Source organism: Lagenorhynchus albirostris, chromosome 7 (genome assembly GCF_949774975.1).
Source record: "Lagenorhynchus albirostris chromosome 7, mLagAlb1.1, whole genome shotgun sequence".
NCBI lineage: Eukaryota > Metazoa > Chordata > Mammalia > Artiodactyla > Delphinidae > Lagenorhynchus > Lagenorhynchus albirostris.
This window is the reverse complement of record NC_083101.1, coordinates 52,757,954-52,782,029: the sequence shown is the minus strand read 5'-3', so window position 1 is coordinate 52,782,029 and position 24,076 is coordinate 52,757,954. Positions and strand designations below refer to the sequence as shown.

At 45.4% G+C, this 24,076-nt stretch overlaps 2 protein-coding genes across 5 annotated transcripts in view; one reads left to right on the top strand and one right to left on the bottom strand.

Moving 5' to 3' along the window:
* The window catches only part of SMARCA2 (SWI/SNF related, matrix associated, actin dependent regulator of chromatin, subfamily a, member 2), a 172,936-nt gene extending 154,565 nt beyond the window's left edge, over positions 1-18,371 (bottom strand). Inside the window, exons 1-3 of one of the 4 annotated variants that reach the window (XR_009541587.1) lie at positions 15,884-16,111; positions 4,302-4,562; positions 510-639 (exon numbers count right to left, since the gene is read on the bottom strand). Coding sequence is in view for 3 of the 4 variants with exons in the window: in XM_060155018.1 (XP_060011001.1) it covers positions 510-639; positions 4,302-4,526 (355 nt within the window). In the remaining variant the exon portion in view is untranslated. Of the gene's footprint in view, positions 1-509; positions 640-4,301; positions 4,563-15,883; positions 16,112-18,233 lie in introns of those variants that run through there. The other 3 variants (XM_060155018.1, XM_060155017.1, XM_060155019.1) reach the window with 3 other exon arrangements.
* Positions 18,122-24,076, top strand: part of LOC132522633 (importin subunit alpha-1-like) — a 114,037-nt gene continuing 108,082 nt past the window's right edge. The window contains 2 exon segments of the mRNA XM_060153204.1: positions 18,122-18,218; positions 18,289-18,780. Of these exon segments, the coding sequence (XP_060009187.1) occupies positions 18,122-18,218; positions 18,289-18,780 (589 nt within the window).

Below are 24,076 nucleotides of genomic sequence, written 5' to 3'. Positions count from 1 at the left end.
ACAGGTTATTCCACTGCCAGAAAAAGCCACCTTACAAAGTAGGAGTGTACAATTCAAGGGACACGGGTGGCTCATCTTACCTTCACATCTACGCTGTTACTGGGAGGCAGACCTGGAGTCTCCTTCTGGCCCTGTCACTTACCAGATGTGCAAACTTAAGAAAACAAAGTAAATTCTCTGAGCTTTAGCCTCTCCATCTATAAAACTGGGGTAATATAATTCATCTCACAAGTTCAGGGTAAAGATTCTGCATGAAGTACACAAAGCACTTTGCAGAGTGCTTGGACACATGGTGGCCAGTAAAACTACTAGGATTTTGCAAAGAAAATGCCCACATCAACCATAAAGTTGTGTTGGTGGGGATAAGGGGAGATTTCTACAGGGAAAAGAAACCGGCTGGACTCCATCCTCCTTAAACACGTTCTCTGGAAGTCATAATTAAAATAACCAACAGGAAAGATGAAAGACTGTGGTACAGAGCCAAAATCAGGTATGTAACAGACACAAACCTTGGCTGTGTTGGTCCATCGGACTCTGGGGAGGGCCCATTCCTGGGTGAGGAGGTCGCATAGTGGTGCCCTTCATGGATCCACAGTGGATATCTTCCACAACCCCCTTGTCGTGCATACCATCAATGGGCTGAAACATTTACAGAAGATCAGTCAGACGTCTCTTTAAGGCATAATATTTCTATCTGGTGTTTTAAGACCCCTTCCTAAAAAGTCTTCAAAATTGTGGCGCAATCATCTATTACCCATATGATAGTCATATATTTTGACATTTATTTTACATATATTACTATTTACATAGATTTCATAGATGGGACAAAAAATAAAATAAAAAAGACGACACCAATAGGATCAGCAAAACTACCTGTGAAGTCAAAAGTTAAGGCTTTAAACAGTTGAAATGTTTTTGGTCATGTCAAAACCTGCAAAATAAAAATGAAGTTCTGTTCACAAGGTAGACAAATATAAACTATTCTTCCATACCCTCTTACGTAAGTCCTGAAACCTGCCGTAGGTTGAAGCTAGTCCAAAGTCTGAATGAAGAAAGGAAGACTCTTTGAAACGTCTGTGATGATCTATTTTTTGGTAGCTTTTTTTCATCAGAGGGGAAGGAACCATGGAAAGTTTAAAAGTTGAAAGCAGAAAGTTCCAAGGCAGTTGGGAAAAGAGGGACAGACAGGGTAGAGCGGTGAATGGGGGTAAATACTGAACGGGAAAGAGGGTGAAACAGATGAAGCTATACTACAGAGGGAGGAAGACAGAAAAAGGTTAATGGCAGAGTTTGGAAAAAAATAAAGAACACAGGGGCTGGAAACAGGACTTGAGGCCTTGTACACAACAGACACACAATAAATAGCCATTGAATTGACACTAATCCAATCCAGAATTGGGCAATGGAGCATGTGTTTGAGAAAGGAAAAGTCTATTCCTCCCCAAACTGGAATAGCAATTTTCAAAACAGCCTGAAAGGAATATTTCCAGGAGTTTATAGAAACCAAATGACTTCAAGCAAGAAAGTATGAGTGTTTGCAGTTTTGGAGAAAGGAAAGTTAATTTCTGCAGAGTCAAAAGCATGCACTTGAAAAGAGGAGAAATTTACCATAAAGAGGATGTTCAGAAGAAAAATGGGAAGAATTTGGTATAAAGAGTGTCTCTGAGTCTGTTAAATAGTAATAATAGAGAGGAAATCAAAGCAACACAGCAGATGTATTTAGGCCACTTGTTTATTTATTTCCAGTAATGTTGAAAAGCAAAAAGCTGAAGCTCAGAGGGAGACGGAGGAGAAAGACAAGGAATAGAGCTGCCTATAAAAAGATTCTCAGAAAGTGAAGGCATCTGGTCAGCAGGTGTGAACTCCAGGCACTTCACCATGTCCTCACCCAGGGAATTATCTGAGGGACTGAGGGCTGCGGAAAAGCAGGATGAGAAAATGCAAAACTTGCCGAATGAGAGCAAAACAAAACGAAAAAGAGCATTGATGGGGGCAGAGAATAGGAGAAAATGTGACAAAGATGCTAGATAACGGAACAGAAGGGATCAGAAGATACACTTATACATAAAAACAACCCGGGGCAAAAACATAACATTAACCCAATACACTCATGCATACGTTTAACTTTAAAATGCTTAAACAGTAATAGAGGTGAGCTAAATATTTTCCTTCAAATCTTTCATTTTGGAGGTGACACATCCTTAAACCCTTCTGAAATTATTTAACCCGCTTGGACTAAGGTTAACAAGTGACAGATCCGGTCTATAATATACTTCCCAAATTAATATGAACACAAGATGATTTAATGACTTCGATATGTCTATCTGTTCAATATGTCTCCTAAAGAATGTGATATGGAAAACGAGCAACTTTATTTCTCTACATACCTGACAAGCTAAAAATGTGTTTAAAAGAAATCAAAAAAGCAGGGAGAGAACTTGGGGATATTATAGGGCTATCCATGATATGTTGTTAAATGAAAAAGATGTTGTTTCAGAGTAATTAACAGTGATGATACGATGCTATTATGGTAAAAGGGAAAATTTTTTAAATCATACCTGAATATGCATACCTGTGCTTAGATGGTATTTTTACTGAAGATGGAGAAAAGTAAGGTGTAAAAAGCATATATAATAAGCTGTTACCGGGGGTGAACCACTTCTTTTATTTATGTCAATATGGTGTTACTTTTCAAAATAAGCATATATTAATTTTCTGATTTGAAAATCATCAAATAACAAAATTTGCAAAACATGAATCTTCCCTTCTGGGCTGCAATGCCTTACCTTAAAACTGACCTCCAGGGACTTCCCTGGTGGTGCAGTGGTTAAGAATCTGCCTGCCAATGCAGGGGACACAGTTCGAGCCCTGGTCTGGGAAGATCCCACATGCTGCGGAGCAACTAAGCCCGTGTGCTACAACTACTGAGCCTGTGCCTAGAGCCCGCGAGCCACAGCTACTGAGCCCGTGTGCCACAGCTACTGAAGCCTGTGCACCTAGAGCCTGTGCCTCACAACAAGAGAAGCCGCCGCAACGAGAAGCCTGCGCATCGCAACGAAGAGTAGCCCCCGCTCACCGCAACTAGAGAAAGCCCGTGTGCAGCAACGAAGACCCAATGCAGCCCCAAATTAAAAAAAACAAGAACAAAAAAACCCAAACTGACCTCCAGTCCTACACAATTAAAGGGAAGAATTGCTCTTTTCTGCGGTAACCTTTCTGTTTCAAACCAGTATCTCCCACAGCTTGCCTGCTTAACATCAAGAGGCATCTCCACCACCCTGTCCACCTGTGATGTCACCCGGAAAGGATGTAAAACCTCTACACATCTCTTCAGGCCTAACCTTCAGGTAATACACAATGGTCCCATAGATTTTCTATGGCTACCGCTACCTCTCAGAGCAAACTGTCACAGAGGATCATGTTTGCTTTCTCAAAAGGCCATTCTCTCTTCTTTGCATCTGCTGCAAAGGCATAATGCCCACGTCACACCGTTATGCTCATCCCAACAGCAACAACCCGAATCTCATAAATGGAAGATTATTATAACCTTCGTCCAGAAACAAACAACTGGCCCTGGGTTCTGCAAAATCAGAGCCCTCTTCCAAAACCAGAATAAAGCCACTTCACAGACAGAGAGCAAAGTGCATTTTTAGCAAGTCCCTAAAAACTACTTTATTTCAATCGAACATTTTTTGAAAAAATCCTTTAGGAAAGGACTCATTTTCCTTTTATTCTTTGGGACCTACAGGATCTTTTTAGGGAAGAATAATTTTCAATACGTTCATTCATGGATGATATATGGTACTTAACATACATAGTTGGAAAAAAAAAGCAAGACTTATTCACTAATATACTTATTTGCCAAGCCAAAATACCTGCAACCCACAATTCACAGGATCTGTCAGACTGCATATTGTAGAACTTCCCTGGTGGTCCAGTGGTTAAGACACCATGCTTCCAATAATGCAGAGGGCATGGGTTTGATCCCTGGTCAGGGAAGTTCCGCATGCCACGTGGCGTGGCCCAAAAATAAAAATAAATAAAGAGAGAGAGGGAGAGAGAGCTGCATATTGTAGCTAACACTTTTTAAAAAGCCAAGATCAGATCTCCCTGACTGGTGCAACATCTGTAACAATAAAAGAGCCTTAGAATGTATGTTTTCAATAATGTACAAGATAAGAGAAAGACCTAGCTTGATTCTCTTGTAAACAATAGTAGAAAAAAGAGAGGGGGGTTATCAGTGATTATTAGCCATCCATGACTCAGAAGATGGATGGATGGATGGGAGAATGAACTCTTACCTTATGCATTTGATGCATGCCTTCCTGCGGGAAGTCAGCAGACCCCATCGACGGCATAGGGTGTGAGACACTTGGAGGCCCAGGACTTGGCCCCATCATACTGTGGACGGAACCTGGGGATGGTCCAGGTCCTGGACTGGGCCCAAGAATTGGTCCAGGAGAGGGTCCCGGCCCTGGCGAAGGCCCTGGGTGGGGCATCGCACCAGGGTCTGTGGGCGTGGACATCTACTTCTCCTGACTCTGCCAGTCAGTACAGTGATACTGAGTTGGAAAGAAGAGAAAGGAATGTTTTAAACATGATGTTACGATCAGAATAAAACAGTTGTTAGTATTAGATGGTGCCATTTCCGTAACAAACATCAAACAGAACTGCCCTGTCTAGCCCGGATGTTTGAGAGAGTGTGATATATATCCATCTGCCCTAGTCTTTATGAAGACCTCTTATTTAAAATGATTCCCCGGAAAGATATAAATCATCTAAGATCCAAAAAAAGGCTCACTGGAGAAACTCAAATGTAAGACATAAGGAGAATTCTAAACAAGCTTAAAATTTATTACTGAAGCCAACAGATGCTCTTCATTACTTGGGCACCTTACAAGGCATTAACCCCCCAAAGCCATTAAAATATACACCTCCTCAAGAAATACCCAACCAAGACCCACTTGCATAAGTCAATAAGCATTCAAACTTCACAGAATTCTAGAGAGTTAAAAGGGGGAGCAAGTACAATTTCATAAACTGAGGATGAAAGGGAATTGCCAATCACGGGAAAAGAAGAGGTTAATGGCAGTCAGACAAATACGGGTTCACACAGCCGCATAGGCAATGACGCACTGAGACTAAAATGTGATGGTACGCGTAAAGCCATAGCTCTGTGCCTGGCACAACAAGCAGCCTCTCTTACTGAGCCTTACTCCCCGGGCCCTGCCACCTCCACTCCAGCAGAAACGAACAGAAGGGCAGGTTAAGATGTGGTCCTACCACCAGGTAATTAATTAAAGACCATGTGGACAGTGGAGGGCAGGGATTCATCCCGGGCCTCTCTGGGGTCCAAGACTCACACGAGACATCAACCATGACTCCTGGATCGGGGCCCACCAGAGACGTGGTATGAAAATTCCGGTTCTCCAGCAAAGCGGTATTCCATCACCCATGTGCCAAGACTTCTTGGCATCCCCACCGGGGAACTGCCTCATGGGGTGGGTACGACTGGATCTTGGATATCAGCCAAAATGAGTAAATAAGCTGTTTTCTGAATTTTGATGGAGATGAATGATCCCAGGGTAGTCATGGTGATATATTATGTCATCTGGGGGCACACACCTGTACACACAAAACCTCTTCTGATGCCGAACTCACAGAATCCTAAGTGGACTTGCTTACCCACTGATTAGTGGCAGGGAAGAAATTAGACCATAGGGGCCGGGTCACCCACAGCAGGGCTCTTTCCATAGTGAAATGAGAGGTTAGAGGGAAAATTAAATGAAAAAAACAAAAAACCCACGTTACTTCCATTCTTAGCTAACTACCGTCACCTCTCGAGGAATCTCTAGAATGTGAGGGCCGTGAGGGTGAGGTCTGGCCCTTCTTCGCTCCTGTATCCCCAGCGCCTCCAACCAGCATGGAGTAAGTGCTCAGAAAGATCTGAATGAAGTGTAGACAAAGTTGCAAGGGCAAACTATTAATAGAGTCAATTATTAAAAAATAAAAAAATTAAGAGAGCAATCAGGGTTTGAGGTATGTTCAAACAAAGAAATCTGAAAAGTGGAGGCAAGAATTTGGCCAATCTGATAAATGAATTAGGGCTAGAACAGGAAGGGATGAAAGGCTGCTTTGGAATGATTATAAGCAAGGGATCACTCAAACTGTTTTGCTGATACAAGATGGGACTAAGAGAACACAGTTCAAGTGATTTCTAAAACAACAGGGAAGCTTGGACAGTAAATTATAGCCTGAATTCACTAGAGAGCCAAATGTTATTATTTATTCTTTGTGATTAACAAAGCAGGCAGAAGTAACCTTTTTTTTTTTTTTTTTTTTTGGATTCCACCCCCTCACATATACACACACCCACCCATGTTCAGTCAGCATTTTAAATTTAGGACGCTGACGTCAATTCAGGGGTACTACAAGTTAAAATGTTCTTTCATGTATATCAGCAAACTAATAAACCCCTTTATTTTTTAGTGAATAAAAGGAAATTGCTTACTTCCTGTTATGATTTACCTTGAAATTGGCTTCAATGGCTATGATGGCAAGATACCACAAGTTTGAACAATGAAGATACAAGTGCTCAGTCAGCCTGGCAGTCCTACTTTTCATGTTTTACATTTTAATATCTATTATCCCAAAATACCAACGACTTTCTGTGCATATAATGACTTTCATCTGGGAGTCTCGTAGAATGTTGTAATTAATTGTATGCAGTCCCACAGAAACGCTCATCATTTTTTGTTATAGGAAACTACTAAAAACTTCTTAGGGGGAAAACATATGAGACAGGAAATGGAAGAATACGGACATAAAGAAGAATGTTAATATAGGAACGTATTATATAGGAAACTTTTTCGTAAGAAGAGAACCTTTAGGAGCATGCACTTAATGAATGTGTCCGTGAAACAGCATAGATGAATAAACAAGAAGCCAGCTCAGAGAAACAGCACAGTTTAACAAGAGAGCAAACCTGCCCCATCCCGCACAGCTAAGGGACCTGGACTACCGCACAACTTGAATGTGACCCTCTGGCTTCTGACTGGGAGCCCAGAGACCTTGGGTTCTGCCCACCTCAGGGCTGTCACCAACCCCGGGGTTCCCGGGCAAAGCGTGTTTTTTTTTTTCTGGGGTTTCTCAGCTTCCTCTGGGCTTGGAATCGAAGCATCTCAAGGCTCCCTGCATCTGCCTATCCAGGGCTTGCAGCATCTCCCGATTCCTCTAACCGTATGTGTGGGCGCGCTCATCAGTGAACCTCCAGGGCAGGACCCGGGCTGTCCCAGGATTCACGCCACAGCACCATCACCCAAGCGTACCACAGAGGAGCACCTCTCAGAGACGAGGCCACAGTCCTGGCCTCCTATTCCTTCCTCTTCATTTCTGGTGGCAACTTCACGATGCAGCTCCAAGACACGATTAAACTTTCCCACAGAGTAAAGCAATTCGGGGGTGGAAATTACAAAGAGGTGCGAGTCTCAGGCAGAGGCGCGGGTCATTACTAAGTCCCTGTGGTTAAGGGTGAAAGTCCAGTATTGGCCAACTCAGCTTCCCCTCACCCACCCTCCCGGTCTCCCTAGGAATCCAAACCCCTTTCTTTTTTCTTCCAGGCACCAATTAAGTGATGCAGATGGGGTGGGGACAGTGGGGACAGGCACAGGGCGGATGGGGGAGAGGCGATGGCTCCAGTAACCTTGAGAGGGCAGGAGTGCCAGGTCTCTCCGCAAGATAACACTCAAAATCTATTTTTATTTTGTGTTGGGGGGCGGGGCGGGGAAGTTTACATTGTCACCAAAAAGAACAGCCTGTTCCATAATTACATGGCCAATATAAGGAAGAAAACGTGTCTGTGTTTAGGAGGTTAGGCACACAGACCTCCCCGTACCCCGGCACTGCCAGGCCCCTCTCCTCCCCTCAACGCTTCCCTCCACCTCACACCAGCACTCCCTGAGGGCCAGGCCGCTGCGTTCTTAGCCAAGAATTTTTCAGCAGTACACCCTGTCTTTTTTCGTCCTGACCCTGCCTTTACAACCGGGGAGTGTGCGCTTTTTAAAAATAAAAGTCGCTGGAGCTTCCCACAACTCCAACCACTGTAGACATCCTCCCTCAGCCCCAATTCCCTTCCTCTCCCCTTTACAGAAAGCCCCAGCACAGCCATCTGCATATTAAAAGGAGTTCAACTTCATGGAATTTTAAGGGTCACCAGCCCAACCATGACAACCAGGACAGAACGTCTACCGTCCTGTCTCGCTCCAATCAGCTGAAAGCTCCCCACACTCGCAGTAATACTTCAACACAACCCCATGTGCTTCACAATCATTTCAGGGAATTGACTTGAGGACACATTTGGTCACGTCCCCATTTAAAGGAGGAGGGCAGGAAGGGACCACAGAGCTTGCCCAGAGTCACATCTGTGAGTAGAGTTTTTTATCTCTTCACTCCTGGCCCAATACCGAGTCACGGCACCATCAGGCAAGCCAGGCCATCCACCAGTGTGGAGAGCTGTCACTCAGGCTGAGCAACGATGCACAGGGGTGCGACGCGGAGGATGCAGAAGCAAAGATGGAAACGATGGGAGATGTCGCGAGGACTGGGATTCGGCTGTGATCCTATGTTAATGTGCGAAGGGACAGAGAAGTGAAGAAAAGCCCTCGAGAGAATACGAGGCAGAGACAATGTTATGAACCTAAGAGGTTGGCGATGTTTAATCAAAGATCCAGAGGACCTGTTTTAGTCATCTATTCCCAACTGTCCTGGCTCTCCCCTGGGCACAAGGCATGGAGGATGTACAGAAATGACCAGAGGGCTTACCCAGGGCTCTGCAACTCTGACAGGGAAACAGGACTTATCCATAAACAGCAGTGAGAAAAAAAAAAAAAAAAAAAAAGAACATGCAAGTTCCTGCAAGACCAGAAGGGGTATAGCTAGAGTGTCCACTCTAGTCACGGGCAGGAGAGAGGACTTACAGCTTGGAGGGCGGAGGCAAGAAAAGGGAATTAAGGGAGGCTTCGTGGAGAAGGTGCCATTTCTGCTAGGCCTTGCAGTAAAAATAGATAATAAATAAATGTTTCCTAGCAACTTGTGTTTTCTAGTCACAGAAAGAGTTTGGGGGGAAGCACAACCTGCACTAGACAACACCTTTTAAATAACTTCACGAAACGTAATAAGGAAGCGTGGGGTGATCTTGAATCTCCAGCAGACCTTTATCTCTTCTGCATTTACAGAAAGACTTTGGGGTACAGGTCGAAGGTGGAATATGAGAAATAAAAGTTAGGCCCGGTTCACATCCCTAAGAATAACTGTTGTTTTCAAGTTTTCTGGCTGTTATGGAGAACGATTAAGGCTCAGGAGATAGTTAAGATAAGAGTTCTTTTTATGTCTGTTTGCTGATTCAGACTGTCTCCCCTGACCCTGAAGGTTTTCTCTGTAGCTTTCTCTGTAAATGAATTGAGAATTCCCCCACAAGAAGTAGCAACATCTCTAGAACTGGAACACAAGTGCTGCTGTTCTTGATGGGGGAGTAGAGAGTAGGTGAGAACAGCAAGGAAGATAAAAGAAATAAATCTACCAGAAGTTTCTTTTTTAGAGGCCAAGGTTGTCTGGATAGGTGGTGAAATATACCCAAAGCCCTCGTGCTTCTTGGTCTGACGCGCAACTTTACACAGTGCACGAAATGATTTGTGCCACAGATAAAAACCACACTGTGCTTAGAGTGAACATTTTACGTGGCTGGCCTGAAACTCGAGAAAAGCATGGAAAACATCTTTCTCGTTGTCATTCCTGGCGGTTTACCATTCAAAGTCGAGGTTGTTTTAAAAAGTGGTTGGATGAAAAGTGTGCTGTGTTTGCTGGGCTTCTGTGAACTCCCCATCGTTGAGTCAAGGAAAGGAATTAGGATGCAAGCGGCTGCCCTCACTTGGAATGAAAAGCCTTGGGACCGTCCCTGCCCAGAGTCAGACCTGGCAGGGGCTCCAAAGCAGATCAGTGCAGGACAAGAGAGAAAACAAACTTCAGGGGCCAATTACAGCCCCGTGAGCCCCAGGCACTGCCTTAACAGGAACCTGGCTCTTGACATTATCACCCTAGACATACCATGAGCTGCCTTCTCAGAAGAGCCTACCTGTGATGCAATTCCATGACCTCTTAGGTAAGGACAGCCAATGTTTCCACAAAGGAAAAATTCTTTTAAGCAGGGTGTTTGCAAGAAAACCCAAAGTACCAGAAGCTCCTCAACAAAAAAGCACTCCGGCAGAGCAACCCTCTAACCCAAAATCCATGTCCACTGGTCGTTACAAAGGTAATCACGGACAACGATCGCTTCTTAAATTCAGCTGAACCCAAACTGCTAGGTAACTGGTCAAAACCAAAACAGACCAACCAACAAAAACTAGTAGCAGAGCGTGACACCCTGAAATGTAATTCGTGTGTATTTACACACACACCCATCCTTCCTAGGTTCTGTTAGGCCCCTTTGCAAGGCAACCTCATTTGGGATGCTGATAAGAATCAATGATGGCCACTTTCATCTCTGTCTGCTAAGATAATTTTATTTATACACGAAACATGTAAGAGTCTGAAATACATACTGTAAGAACTTTTTCTGGCTGAGATGGCACACGTTGACTTCGCAGTAAAACTTGACCATTATATGCTGAATGAACCCCAGCAGACCAGTGAGATGCCCCACTTTCCCCGACTTTCACAGCAGCAACAAAAATTCAAGCATGAACCCTTCAAGTTCACTGCAATTAAAATGAATAATGGCCATTTACAGTGTTAATCTGCCATTAAAAAATAAATCACCACGTAGTTTATTTGACCTCTGAATTTCAAGTTCTCTTTTACAAAACAGGCATAATAGTAGTCAGCTACCTCAATTTTTTTTTTTTTTTTTTTTTTGCGGTACGCGGGCCTCTCACTGTTGTGGCCTCTCCCATTGCGGAGCACAGGCTCCGGACGCGCAGGCTCAGCGGCCATGGCTCACGGGCCCAGCCGCTCCGCGGCATGTGGGATCCTCCCGGACCGGGGCACGAACCCGTGTCCCCTGCATCGGCAGGTGGACTCTCAACCACTGCGCCACCAGGGAAGCCCGCTACCTCAATTTTGATATGAAGCAAATAAAGTATTACATGTGAAAACACCTTGTGAGCTATCGTATAAAAAGGTACGTTATGGCGAGGATCCTTCTGAAGCCTTCAATTCCCACCCTGGACTTGAATTCACCGTCTGCTAGATTAATCTAACATACTTTTTGTTCATGAATTCCCTTGCTCCAAACTTCTGAGAGAAACCTCCAACACACTCTGGATAAAACATTCATGCTTTAGCCTGGAAATCAAGTCTTTCTACCTTCTCCAACTTGTATCTTTTGAAAATTCTTCCCAACTGGAACCTCTTGCCCTGGGCAACCAGGTCAAAATTGGTCCATTGGTCTTCTCACAGTTTCTTTAGGCTCGGGCCCTGTGATCTCAGGACTTTCTCCTGATCTCATATGATCAGCACCCACCACCCCACCCCTGCCCTCCTCTGGCCACAATCGTCCTCCATCTCGAAGACTCCATCTACCCCATGCACTCAAGAGAGCCCATCCTGATCTCTCCCTGTATCAAGTGGTCTGTGCGGTGTACAATTTGCTATTCATACGTGTTCAGGCACGTTCTTTGTAAGACATAAATTCTCGATTGCAGATCATTCATTTTTTACGGATTTATAGACTTTGCTTAATAGCATTTTAGTGCATGTAAGAATCCAGCACAACAGCAAACGGCAAAAGAGCTGCAAATATTTGCAAAGCTATTACATGCCCAGCTTTCCTCACGGACATTCAATTTCCAAGTTCAATGACTTAACTCCCAGTAGGATGGTAAAAACTGGACAATACAACCTCAAGCAGGTAAAGAAATACAGTCATTCTAAACAAGAAAACACAATCCTAACACAAACTGATAGAGAACTTCCCTTGGACTTCTGTTAACCTGTGAGATAACATATCCCAATGCTTTTTGGTCAAAGATTTTTTTGCTGTTTTTAAGTAACTTTAATTCCACAATTCTGAATTCAGTTTGAACAAACAAACAAACAAAAAAAGAGAGAGAGAGGGGGGAGTTATATTTAATGGGTTTTAAACTTCAAATTTATTTCAACTTCTATGAATTCCATTCATCAATTTACAAAAGGGTCAGCCCTTTCAAAAGGGTCAATATTTCAATTAGGTCAGTTTCTAAAAAGTTTCTAAAATATTAGTGCTTGCAGAGAGGTAGATGATATATTGGCAGAAGACTGAGGCTTAATATATGCGGAACCTAGAAAAATGGTACAGATGAACCGGTTTGCAGGGCAGAAATTGAGACACAGATGTAGAGAACAAACGTATGGACACCAAGGGGGGAAAGCGGCGGGGGGTAGTGGTGGTGTGATGAATTGAGAGATTGGGATTGACATGTATACACTGATGTGTATAAAATGGATGACTAATAAGAACCTGCTGTATAAAAATATAAATAAAATAAAATTCAAAAAAAACACCAAAAACGAAGACTGATGCTTATACACGACCTAAAATTACATAGAATACTGTCATCTTTTCAAAAGTATAAAATTATACAGCCATATTCCCCGATGGTAACTGAATGTTCTGAAAGTCTTATATCTAATAAAACATTACAATTCATAGTCGGCTTCAGTTACATAATAATGTATCATGAAGTCCAGAAAGGCACCACTTATGTAAATATTTCGGTCAAAAATCCTGTATTTCATATCTAAAGCATCATTCTAAATGAGTGAATTACTTACTTATTCTCTCATAATTAAAATTAAATAATGTTTATATCCAACATTCAAAAGATTCAACTATTTAGCTCCTGAATTTCATCAGCTGTGTTATATGTTTTGCTAAAGTATAATTATTCAAGTATCTTTGACTGTATCTTTAAAATCTCTAATATAACTAAAACACTTTCAAAAAAAGTGGTCTATTAATATGAGGGAAAAAAGTAATAATAAACAGTAATAAAGTTGTAAAGTTTTCCAAACCCAGGTTGCAGGATCCCATTTAACTTGGTGATAAATATCTTAGGCAAATAAATATGCTATGTTTCATAATGACTCTGGCAGAACTAAGTTTTAGAGTCCTATATTCCCTGGAAAATATAGTCATGACTTTCTATGCAGAAAAAATAAACACCCCAGGGCTTCCTAAATACTCTACCAAATAACCTACCACCACCTGTATTTTCTATTCCCAACTACTTATAGAATGATCCATGACTTTATTAACTGGCTAGAGATTAAAGTTCCATAAACAAAAACTTCCAAAGACGACAGAAAATTCAGCATCCTCTATGGTTCAAAAACAAACTACAGGACACATGTAAGAAAAAGGAGCAATTGAGATGATCATTCTTTTATAGAAAAAAAGTGACCAAAAAAAAAAAAATCAGAAGCAGCTCCCCAAAATGGCTTTTCACATCAGGGAAATGTTCTCATCTGTTCACCAGAAATACTGCAGGAGAAAAATGTGGCTCATTTACGAAGAGTTTTCTAAGGCCACTCATGGTCAGCAACAAATTGTCCATGACTTCCCTTAAAATCATCTTGACCAGAAACAGTGTGAATCAAAACTTCTGGTGGCTAAATCAGGTCTGATCAACCCAACCTCAATATACTAGTGCTGGGAAACACTCCTTAGCATTATATTTGTGACAGTTCAGTTGTTCTCATGGCACCATGTCAAGATGTCATAAATAGTGATTTATTATTTCTCTGGAGTATCGAAAACCTGCTGACCTAGGAGAGTTTGACAAAGGCCTTGTTTACAAAGGAAGACTGCTAAAGGGGAAAAAAAGCCAACATGAAAACACTAGAGGATGGTACCTCTTTTATAATATATGAAAGTCTTCTCTTTTATGGTCTTGTTCCAATACATAATAAGCCCTCAAGTTGAAATGTCAAAATATTACCAGAATATAAGGGGTATCCCGATGATCTCCTAGAAGAGCATGGTATGTACTTTCATGCTCGCCTGTAAAATAACTTATCTTAAACTTAGTCAAAGAAAAAAGGTTTCAATAATTATTTCTTCGCCAAAGTGGTACTTTCTGGTTATAGTGTCAGAAATATTTTAAACAGAATCCAAAGATTAACAATATGACAAGTGCAGAGGCACTTTTTTTTTTTTTTGGTCAATTCCAAGCCTCAGGTGTTGGTCAAAGCACTTTTTAAGAAACTTGACGAGAAATGCTCAAAAACCACTTTAAAAAAACGAACAAAAGAAAAGATCTAAGGCTGCTTTGAACACACTCTGGCGGTGAATATTTTCTGTGAAACCCCACAGTGCAGCCAGTCCCCGAGCTGGGATGTAACTGATGTCACTGAGGAGAGAAAAGCTGCATGTAAGGAAGCACCCCCTCACCTCTGCCAATTCTTCAAGGGTTCTGTCTGATACCCCAAACTCCTGATTTATTTTACAGTGTTCTTCAACAATATGGCTTCTCTCTTTAATGCCCCCAACAAGGTAGAGGGGAGGCTGTCTACAGGTTTGGTTTTTTATTTCCGGTCATAAATATCTTTTGTACCTAATAGGCATCTCCAAATCCCCTCTTTCCAGCAGCAAACATTCCAAGTTGTCAGGGAGCTTCAAAAAAAAAAAAAGTCCAGGAGAATAAAAGGGCAATTAGATTCTTAAAAGAGAAAGTGTGTTCTATTTGCATAACAATGCACCAACTTGGATTCAAACCTGCCACACCTCTTAACACTTCACCAGTGAGCTAGAAGTAGGCTAGAAGCCTAGCAAGTCTAGTGTAGGCAAACAAGACTGGGGTAGTGGTCCCCCCAAAAAATGGTGGAAAATATCACTGAAACATTTGAATGTGCATATATAAGTCTACACGCACATGTAACACTGGGCATGGCTTTTATTTCAGTACAGATCTCAGAGGTTTCTGAGTCTTACGTACATGGTCAGACAGGAATTTTCTTCCACTCAGTACTCAAGCAACAATCTTTCTGTTCCTACAAGCATTCTCTTCCAACAGCCAGGTGTAAATTAAAAAGTCCTTTGAAATGGAAGTTTAAATTTGAACTCTGCTATTGGTAACGCATAGATGTTAAAAATAACCACTCAGTGCGGTAGACAAACGTGTATCCTTAATGTCTTCCTTATGCTCTAACATCACACATAGTTAGGAACACAGCCTACCTAATAACCAGGAGATAAGGATGACACCTCTCCATAAAATACCGACCCGGGTCGCTTTGCTTTTTCAAAAGCACCAACCTCCGTCAGGTTAAGGAGGAGAAAAGAAAGAAAGAAAGAAAAGGGACAACCTTGCAAAACTCTCCCAAAAGTTATATAAACAAAGGAGGGGGGAAGCCCAGTATGGGCTTTGCACCCATGTGCTACTAAAGTTACATAACACCCGCTGCAGACATTAAAGAAGAAATGGATTCGGCACAACAGCCCCACTTCCCTCGACTCCCCAGCCTGTCTCCTGCTCTTAAAAAATCTAAGCGCCTGGCAGGACCAAGTGGACGACTCTGAATATTTATTTTATTGTTGGAGTAAATACTGCGAGAGTTGGAGGCACGTTTAGGCCCGAAGTTTGCATGTGCAACGGCCCCAAGGCGCAGCGACTCCACTCCCCAGACCCGGAGAAGAACTGACAAGGGACAGCAGCCAGCAAGGCCTTCTTCTTCCCCTCGCGGTGCCTCCCGCTGGAAAGTTTTCCACGAGATCGATCGGAGGGTCGGGAGCCGGCTTCCCCCGCCTGCCTGACTTTACAGGCGCGGCGAGCCGGGAGACCGGAGGGGGCCGGCAGGGAAAGAGCTGGAAAGCTCTGCACAGGGCGGGCGGCGGCGGCGCAGTAATCCTTACCTGGGGGACACGGAACAAAAAGAGGCGCGGGGCTCGCCGAGCCTGCAGTGGCAGCGCGGCCGGCAGCCCAGAGCGGGTCTTCCCCGCCCGAGCCCTAGGCCGGCGCCAGAGTCCGCGGCCCGGCCCCGGCCGCCGCTGCCGCTTCCTCCCTCGCGCGCGTCATGTCACGGCGATCAAACATGTCTGTGTGCGCTTCGCTGCTGTGACTTCCTGATTCTCTGCCGCTCGCGCGCGCACACTCACACTCACAGTCAGCCACACGCACACGCCAACCCCCCACCCCACCCCAGCCCCCGCCACCAAATCTCGCCTTGTCCTCCCCCGGCTCCCGGGCAGGGCGCGGGCAGGACCGGCTGCCCGCGCCGCTGCTCGCGACGCACCGGCCCCGGCGCGCACTCACGCACTCACACTCCCGCGCAGCCACACTCGCGCCGGCCCCGAGGGCGCCGAGACGCGAGCTGCGGGAGCTCGCTGCCCCCTCCCACCCTCCCTCCCTACTTAGCCTCCCAGCCAAACTTTTTTTTTTCTGCCTGATCCACGTCCAACTTCCCTCCGCCCCCCCCCCACCTCCACCCCCCAGCAGTCCGGCCAGCCCCTTGCTCACCAGGATCCGCTGCAAACTGCAACCCGGATAAAAATAATAATGCAATCCAGGCGGCGGAGGCGGGGGCGAGCGCGCAGACACTGGCGGGAGGCGATTTCCCCGCGTGTACCGGAAACCGGCCGAGCACCGGGACCCGGGAGCGGGTGTCCCCCGGAGCCCGCACCGCTGCGCCCCGCCCCGCGCGGTGCAACTGCGCCCAGGCTGCGAGGCCTCGGTGTGCGCCCGCAAACGGAGGGCGACTAGGGGCTGGCGCGCCGGACTGGTTATTTGGGGAAGTGCATCGCGACACCTTTGCAGATGGCATGGCCGTGTTTTGCAAAACAAACGGGGGAAGGGAAGACGACTAGATGGAGGGGGGAAGCAGAGAAAGGAGTAAACCAGGTTGGGATGGGAATAAAGCAAACTCGAAAGCAAGGAGTGAGAAGGAAGAGGTGCGTGTCATCGTTGGGGGGAGGCTCTCTCCCGGTCACCCCGCCTCCCGCCCTCGCCAGCCTCCCCATTCCTCCCCCCCACCCCCCGCAGCCCTTCCCCTTCTCCGGCGAACGCCACGGCCGCTGCCCGGGTGCGCGCGGGTCCTGTTTGTGACAGTCAGGCAGAGAGGATTATCCGGATCATGGCCTCCCCGGCCCGCAGCCACGGTGGCTCCCCTAGCACCCGGATGATAGCGGGCGACCCACGCCCGCGGTTTCCGCATCTCGAGCTAGGGGAAGACGCAAAGCAAAAGAAAACAAACCCGGGAAGGGGGAGGGCAGGGTAACTGAGCCCGGCAGGCACCTCCGACCTCCTTCTTCGGGACCTCCTCCCTCCCTCCCAGCAGTGCGGTCCGGGCCGGACACCCCGAACTTCAACACCCGAGCCCGCGCGGCCGCCAGGTACCAGGGGCAGGGACGTCCGCAGTGCCCCGGGCGCAGCAGCCCCCTGCCCACCCGGAGCCCCTTTGCCTAAAGGCCTGCCTACCGGTCAGCGCCCCCATCCCCGCCCGAGGGAACGCGCGAAGTGGAGGTGACACCTCCGACGCCGCACGCACCGGCCCCGTGGCGTCGGCTGCCGCCGCTTCGGCGCGCCAGCTTCGGCTTCTCCCGCCGCGATCCGCTTGCGTCTCCGCAGCCGGAGCCCTTTAAACAAGTCCCAGGGAAGCGGGTGGCAGCCGCGTTCGTTGGCGCCCCGCCGCCAGCCCGGGCTCCTCGCCCTCCTCTCCCGCTCGCCTTCCAACTCTTCCGGGGAAGACTGCTCTGGAAGAACTGTCGCGTTTCCATCCTCCTTCCCGGTCCTCCTGCCAACCCCCCGCCACCCTAGCTTTTATGGGAATGGGGGGATTGCAACCTTGCCGAGTGTGTGTGTGTTGCAACCTGGAGTTAGCAGCGCATCGCTGACTGCCTACCTAGGGTCAAGGCTGTGGTTTGTTGGGATGTTCCTCCCCTTGCCTCCTTGAAGTAGTCATTATTACTGTTATTATTAGAACAGCAAGGTTCGGCTGAAACTTTCCGGTTTCTCCCACCGCCTCGCGGGAGCTGCTGTTAGAGCATTCCACCTGAGGCCCGCAGGGAGGAGGCGGGCTTTTTTTGTTGTAGCGATTGGCCCGCCTGTTTGTTTTGGTCTCCGTGCATGCACAATAAATAATAATTAGGATAATAATGAATAATCCCCGGCGAAGGCGGCGCGGTGCCGGAGGGGTTTGTGCCGCGGCTGCAGCCCGGAGGCCGGAGGGAGGGGAAAGAGGAGAAAGCAGTTGTAAGTTATATTTACCTTGTTCTCGAGGAGTGTGCTGGCTGAATCTCTTCCCTCTGTGAGTCACCCGGAGTACAGAAACAGAGGGAGAGAGGACTAGATTATGAATATGACTTCATTGATGACAGCCATCCCCTCCTCTTCCTAAACTCCGGCTCCGCCCCGCGTCCCACCCTCACCGCCTCCACCGGCGCCGGAAGGCGCGCCGCAGTTGGCCCCGTGCGCCGCTCTTCCCCGCCCGCCTGGGCGCGGGTTGGCGGGACGCGCCTGTCACTCGCCCCGCTCAGCGACTCCCGAAGCTCGGAGGGGAGGAGGGGGCGGTGTGCAAGAATGTGGATCGAGACAGCTCTACTGTATGCGTGGATCCGTGTGTGTCTGCAAGGCGCCGAGTCTCTGGCCGTGTTTGTGCGTGGAACAGAGAAACTGCGCAGGACGCAGAAAGCCCGGCGACCTGATGGAGTTGGGCGCCCGTTATCCCTTCCCGGCTGTCTTCCAGGGCCGCTGCTGGGCTCCTCTCGGGAGGCTGGGAAGCGGAGGAGGCAAAGCGAAAGGGAGGGCAGCCGTAGTAATAGCGCGTAGTAGTTTGGGGTTATGTGAAGAAGGTGCTGGAATTTAACTGCGCCTCCGCCTGCCAGAGCGAGCCTGCAGAGGGAAAGGGAGGGGACGAGGGGAGGGCTCCGAGTGGCACCAAAGCTGTTTGTGGCACAGCGTTGACCATGAGAAAAAACAGGCATCGACGTGCGGCCCGAAACTTTTTCTCCCCTACCCTGCCCCACCCCCCAAGGCTGTAATTATAAATCTCTCTTTCTCCCCCCCGTAAAAAGGAAGGCGGGCACAAAGAACATTCCTGCCAAATCTGTCTCTTTTCTAAAGAACTGCAAGCTTCCAAATGCCAATGAGGGAAAAACAGCCGGGAGGCTGAACGCCTTATAAATAAATAAACCCGCCCTAACCCCTTGTGGATCAGACACAGCACTTTAACCTTACCTCACCTGTCATCTTCGTGTAAAATATATACCCAAAATAGGGGGAAACAACCTCGTGGGGGCGGGGAGGGAGGGTCAGGGGGCAGTTGAAGCATGGAATCTGCTTTTGATTTAAGAAGGGTAATAAATCTCTCTTTCTCTCCTGTCCGAAGTCTCTTCGCCTCCACCCCACATTTAAGACCAGTTAAGGCTGCAAACAGCCAACTGCTAGCACTTGGCGGTTTTGAGACCTCTTGTTCCCATTTTCCTTGAAATACAGTACTTCGGCTGGACGAATAGGTCAGTGTTTGCAGAGACAATTTTATTTTTAGTTTTACGAAGTGTGAAAGAATGTTAGGAGATTTTAAATCGGGGCCTATTATTTTAGCCTCACGTGAATGTAGGTGCTTGACTCTTAAAACTGTTCCTATATGGTAGTGTTATGAAAAGTATGATTTATCCCTGATTTTGTAATGTAATGGCTTAAATTAGTCATGCAAAGTGCACTGTGACTATTTGGTTGAGGAGTTTTCCCCCCTAGAGTAAAATCCTATTTTAACACCATTTTACTGTTGCAAAATTGCCTCTATTTGAGCAACTGGGTCTGAAATACAGTTCTAGGACGCTTAAAAAACTATGCAGTGGATACATTGAAGACAAGAAGCTGTGGAACGAACACTGCTGCAACGTGCTGCATGTGCTCATTAAGTGGCAAGAATTGTTTATGTTGCTGGTCCATTGCTGGTGGAAGAAGAGTCTGCAAGGGCACCATTTCCAGGTGGCTGGGAGTGTCAAGGATCATGAACCCTGCAGTTTTCTAAGGCTTTGCTACTTGCTTGTTAACCTGAGCTTCATAATTTTCTGTCTATCCCAAAGTGGACCAGTGTTCAACAACAAAAGATAACACATCTAAAAGAAGCAGAATATAGTATGCCCTGAAGAATCTATTGTAATAACTTGCTTTTCTGCCTGAGGATATGCCAGTATAACTATTAATTAGGTGAGAAATCTTAAACAAAATGAGTAATGTAGTAAAAAGTATAACTTCCAACTGCCTAATAAATTACAACTAATAATATAGCCAGATAACCTAGTTGTCTATAAAAGGGCTTTAACTAATGGTGACGCTTAATACATTAGGTAATATAAGGTTTTCATTTGGGTGAGGGGGGTTTAATCTGTTTCCCTGGCATGCCAACCTCACATGCCAATTTTCAGAAACGGATGACTTCATCTTTATTCCCTTGTGAATAAGTGCCCTTTATCCCTTTAAGATTCCACCTTCACCTGCCATGCCAAATTTCAAAGAGAGAACGATCATCTTAGTGAGACACTAGAGGAAGAGACTAACCATTCCTCCTGGCATTTTGTCAGATGGAAAGTAAAGAAGAAAACACTCCCTTTGTTACATGTGTTTATTCTTCAGTTCATATAAAATTTTGATGCAGTACTTGGAGGGATTGCTATCCATGCATTATATGCACAACTGTGGGTATGGAAAAATAAAATCCTTCACTGGGAGCAGAGATTAAATATAGATATGACATCTCCCCTTCCCTTCACATTGGTCTAAGAAAGCACCACCTTCTCCCTTCAGGTCTTTCCTCTAAAGAATCGTCTTGTTTGTAGCTTGCACCACAGCAAGTAGGAATTTTATAAAATAAAGCCTACGTTCAGGAGAAATGAAAAGGCAGCGCCATTCACTCAGTACAAAAAGAAGATTGTAGAACATATAGTGTGAGTTTCATCTCCGAAGGAAAGCAAAATTTAACAATAGCTATTAAGGAGGAAAATAAATGATAGGATTCTTTTGTTTTGCAGAAAATCACACAAAAGCAAATAGGGTTGGAGGCTAGAAGGACTCCAGGAAGCTGCACAGGATGCTAGGTCCACATGAAGCTTTTCCTTTTGGACTTTGATGAGTCATAGTGTGTTCTCTGAACTTGCTTTTCTCTTTCTAGTTTGGCATTAAGGGAGAGAAGTCATTTTTTCAGGTCTGTATGGCCGTGTTCACTTGTTATGTAAGTCAGCCGTGGTTGACGTCTTGTATAGAGTAAATTTGGGGTTTGAAAATTGACATCTAGCTACAATACCCACCCCACCCCCCCCAGATTCCATGCACAAAGCCAGGAGACTTCTAGTTTCACTCGGCAAACTGTTCGTGCTGGCTGAAATGTGGCCTAGCTTCAAACAGGAGCAAGTAAGACCATTTAAGAAATGAGGACTTGATCTACGGTAATGGGGAATAAACTTTGACAAAGTGAATCAACCGACATTTAATTGAGTGAAGAGTTTAGAATTAGCAAGTCGATTTATTACTGAAATAAACACTCCTCTCTCTCCTTTTTTCTAATCATCAGTCAATAAATTTAGTTTCTCCACAACCAGTCCTTCAAAACACCACCCCACTTCGCTTTGGAATCATATCATTCTCTAGGTTAAAAGCCTCTGTCTATTCCCAATCCATTCTACGATAAATTTCAGACCTCTTAGCATATCAGCCAAGGCTGTGCATGGACAGCTCTCTGCCAGCCTTATCGATCGATCTGCCCCAAATGCTTGAGCTCAGGAAACCTGGTTTACCTGCTGGCTCCTAAAGGGCCATATTGGATACACTACTTCCCTCTCAATGAAACGCAAGTTCCCAACCCACATCCTCCAAAACTCAGTTTATAGCCCAGGTACCTTCCAGGGGTCCTCCTTGCCCTCTGTGCCCTCCCCAGGCAAAGGAAACCACTAGTCCTCCTCTGCTCCTTTAGCAACCGGTGTGTACCATAATAGCACTTGTTACTTTGATGCAATTATTTGTTTGGTATCCTCCACTAGTTGGTTAGTGCCTGGAGGGTGTAGAGCAAGTTCAGTTCATCTTTGAAACCTCAGCAATTAGCCAGATGCCTAGAACATTGTATGTTGTTTAAAAAAATTTTTTGTTGTTGAATGAAAGAATGAGGGATATATATTAAAATGATCTAACATCTAGAATTCAGCAGGTAATTAGCTAAGTTCTTAGCTATTGGTAATTATGCTACTGAACAAGATTACTAAGTGTTCATAATCTTTATGTTATTTTTCTAAGCTGAAAAGGCTGATATGTTTTTGGTGTTTGTTTTGTTTTGGTTTTGGGCGTGAGGGGGTAGGTGGGAGGTAAGGAGAAGCTACAGCTCTTGCTATCATATAAAGAGCACGGAGAGGAGGTTTTGTTTGGTTTTTAAATTAGGCTAGGAATAACATGAGTACATACGTGGCACCTGTGAAATAGAGTAGTAATAATCGTAATAGCAGCTCCCTTTTATTTCTCCTTAAATCATACGCTAGTATCTGCTGGTGTAGGTACTTTTACGTATGCCATTTAATCCATTTAAACCTATGAGATATATGGTATGATTCCTATTTTACAGATGAAGAAACTGAGAGGCAGCAAGTAATTTGCCTAAGGCAGGCCTCTCCCAAGTGGAGTGAGCAAGGCAATTCATTGTGATTTGGGAAGAACGTTAGAAATTTTATTTCTTTTTCCTTTAATGATTTCTTTTAATGATCTTTTTCCTTTAATGATTAAAAAAATGTAATGACCAAAAAAGAAAAAAAGAGCTTTGTAAATGTTTATTATACTCATTTACCCTAGCACCTTTACATGGTCCCAGGTAAACTGGTCACACACCAAATACTGTATCTGAGGATACTTAACAGAAGAGAAGGGCCACAGGCAGGGGGTGACGGTGGCGCCCCCCCTCTGGTTCTTTCGCTTTCAAGGCCTTGACATTGCCTGAAGTTTACAGTTTCCACAGATTATGTTATTTGGTTTTAACCAGTCAACCCTCATATTCGAAAAACAAGTGGCTTTAAAAGATTCCTTCAAAGAGGGCTTCCCTGGTGGCGCAGTGGTTGAGAGTCCACCTGCTGATGCAGGGGACACGAGTTCGTGCCCCGGTCCGGGAAGATCCCACATGCCGCGGAGTGGCTGGGCTCGTGAGCCATGGCCGCTGAGCCTGCGCGTCCGGAGCCTGTGCTCCGCAACGGGAGAGGCCACAACAGTGAGAGGCCCGCGTACCGCAAAAACAAAAAGATTCCTTCAAAGAAATTGAAGACTGAGATAAATCCGATAATGCAAGGATCAAATCAGGATCCAATCTGCCACTTTAACCTCTAAGAGTTCTTTGCCAGAGACACTGACAAGTGAAAACGGTGACGGTCTAGGTAGACCTGACAAGAAATAGGTCAAAACATTCACAGTTATACAAGAGTACTTGAAATTTAGATATATGTTAGCCATCAATAATGATGAATTCTGACCTAAGCATGTATTTTGCCTTGAGATATTAGCTAGTGACTCTCTGACAGAATCATGATTAGCAAGATATTTAAATTTTTTCTGTCATTTCACTCTCATTCTGTTATAGCTTCTATTTTGTGTTTTTTAATGCACTTGATATATTAATACTGAACACGTGTATTATGAATAAATATACATAACTCATGCTCCATCTATTGTTTCCCGCCCCCCCCCTTTTTTTTTTTTTTTTTTTTTTTTGCGGTACGCAGGCCTCTCTGCTGTGGCCTTTCCTGTTGCAGAGCACAGGCTCCGGACGTGCAGGCTCAGCGGCCATGGCTCACGGGCCCAGCCGCTCCGTGGCATGTGGGATCTTCCCGGACCGGGGCACGAACCCGTGTCCCCTGCATCGGCAGGTGGACTCTCAACCACTGCACCACCAGGGAGCCCCCCCACCACCTTTTTTAACTGCAAGAAGAATGTGATCAGACAACTTGGAGATGACTAAATGATGAAGTCAGAATTTTTAACCCAACTTGATAAGTCCAGACTTAGACTAATCTACATTGCTCATGTAAAAACTGCCCAATAATTTGTCATAAATGCAAAGTTCTAACCCATTATGGGGC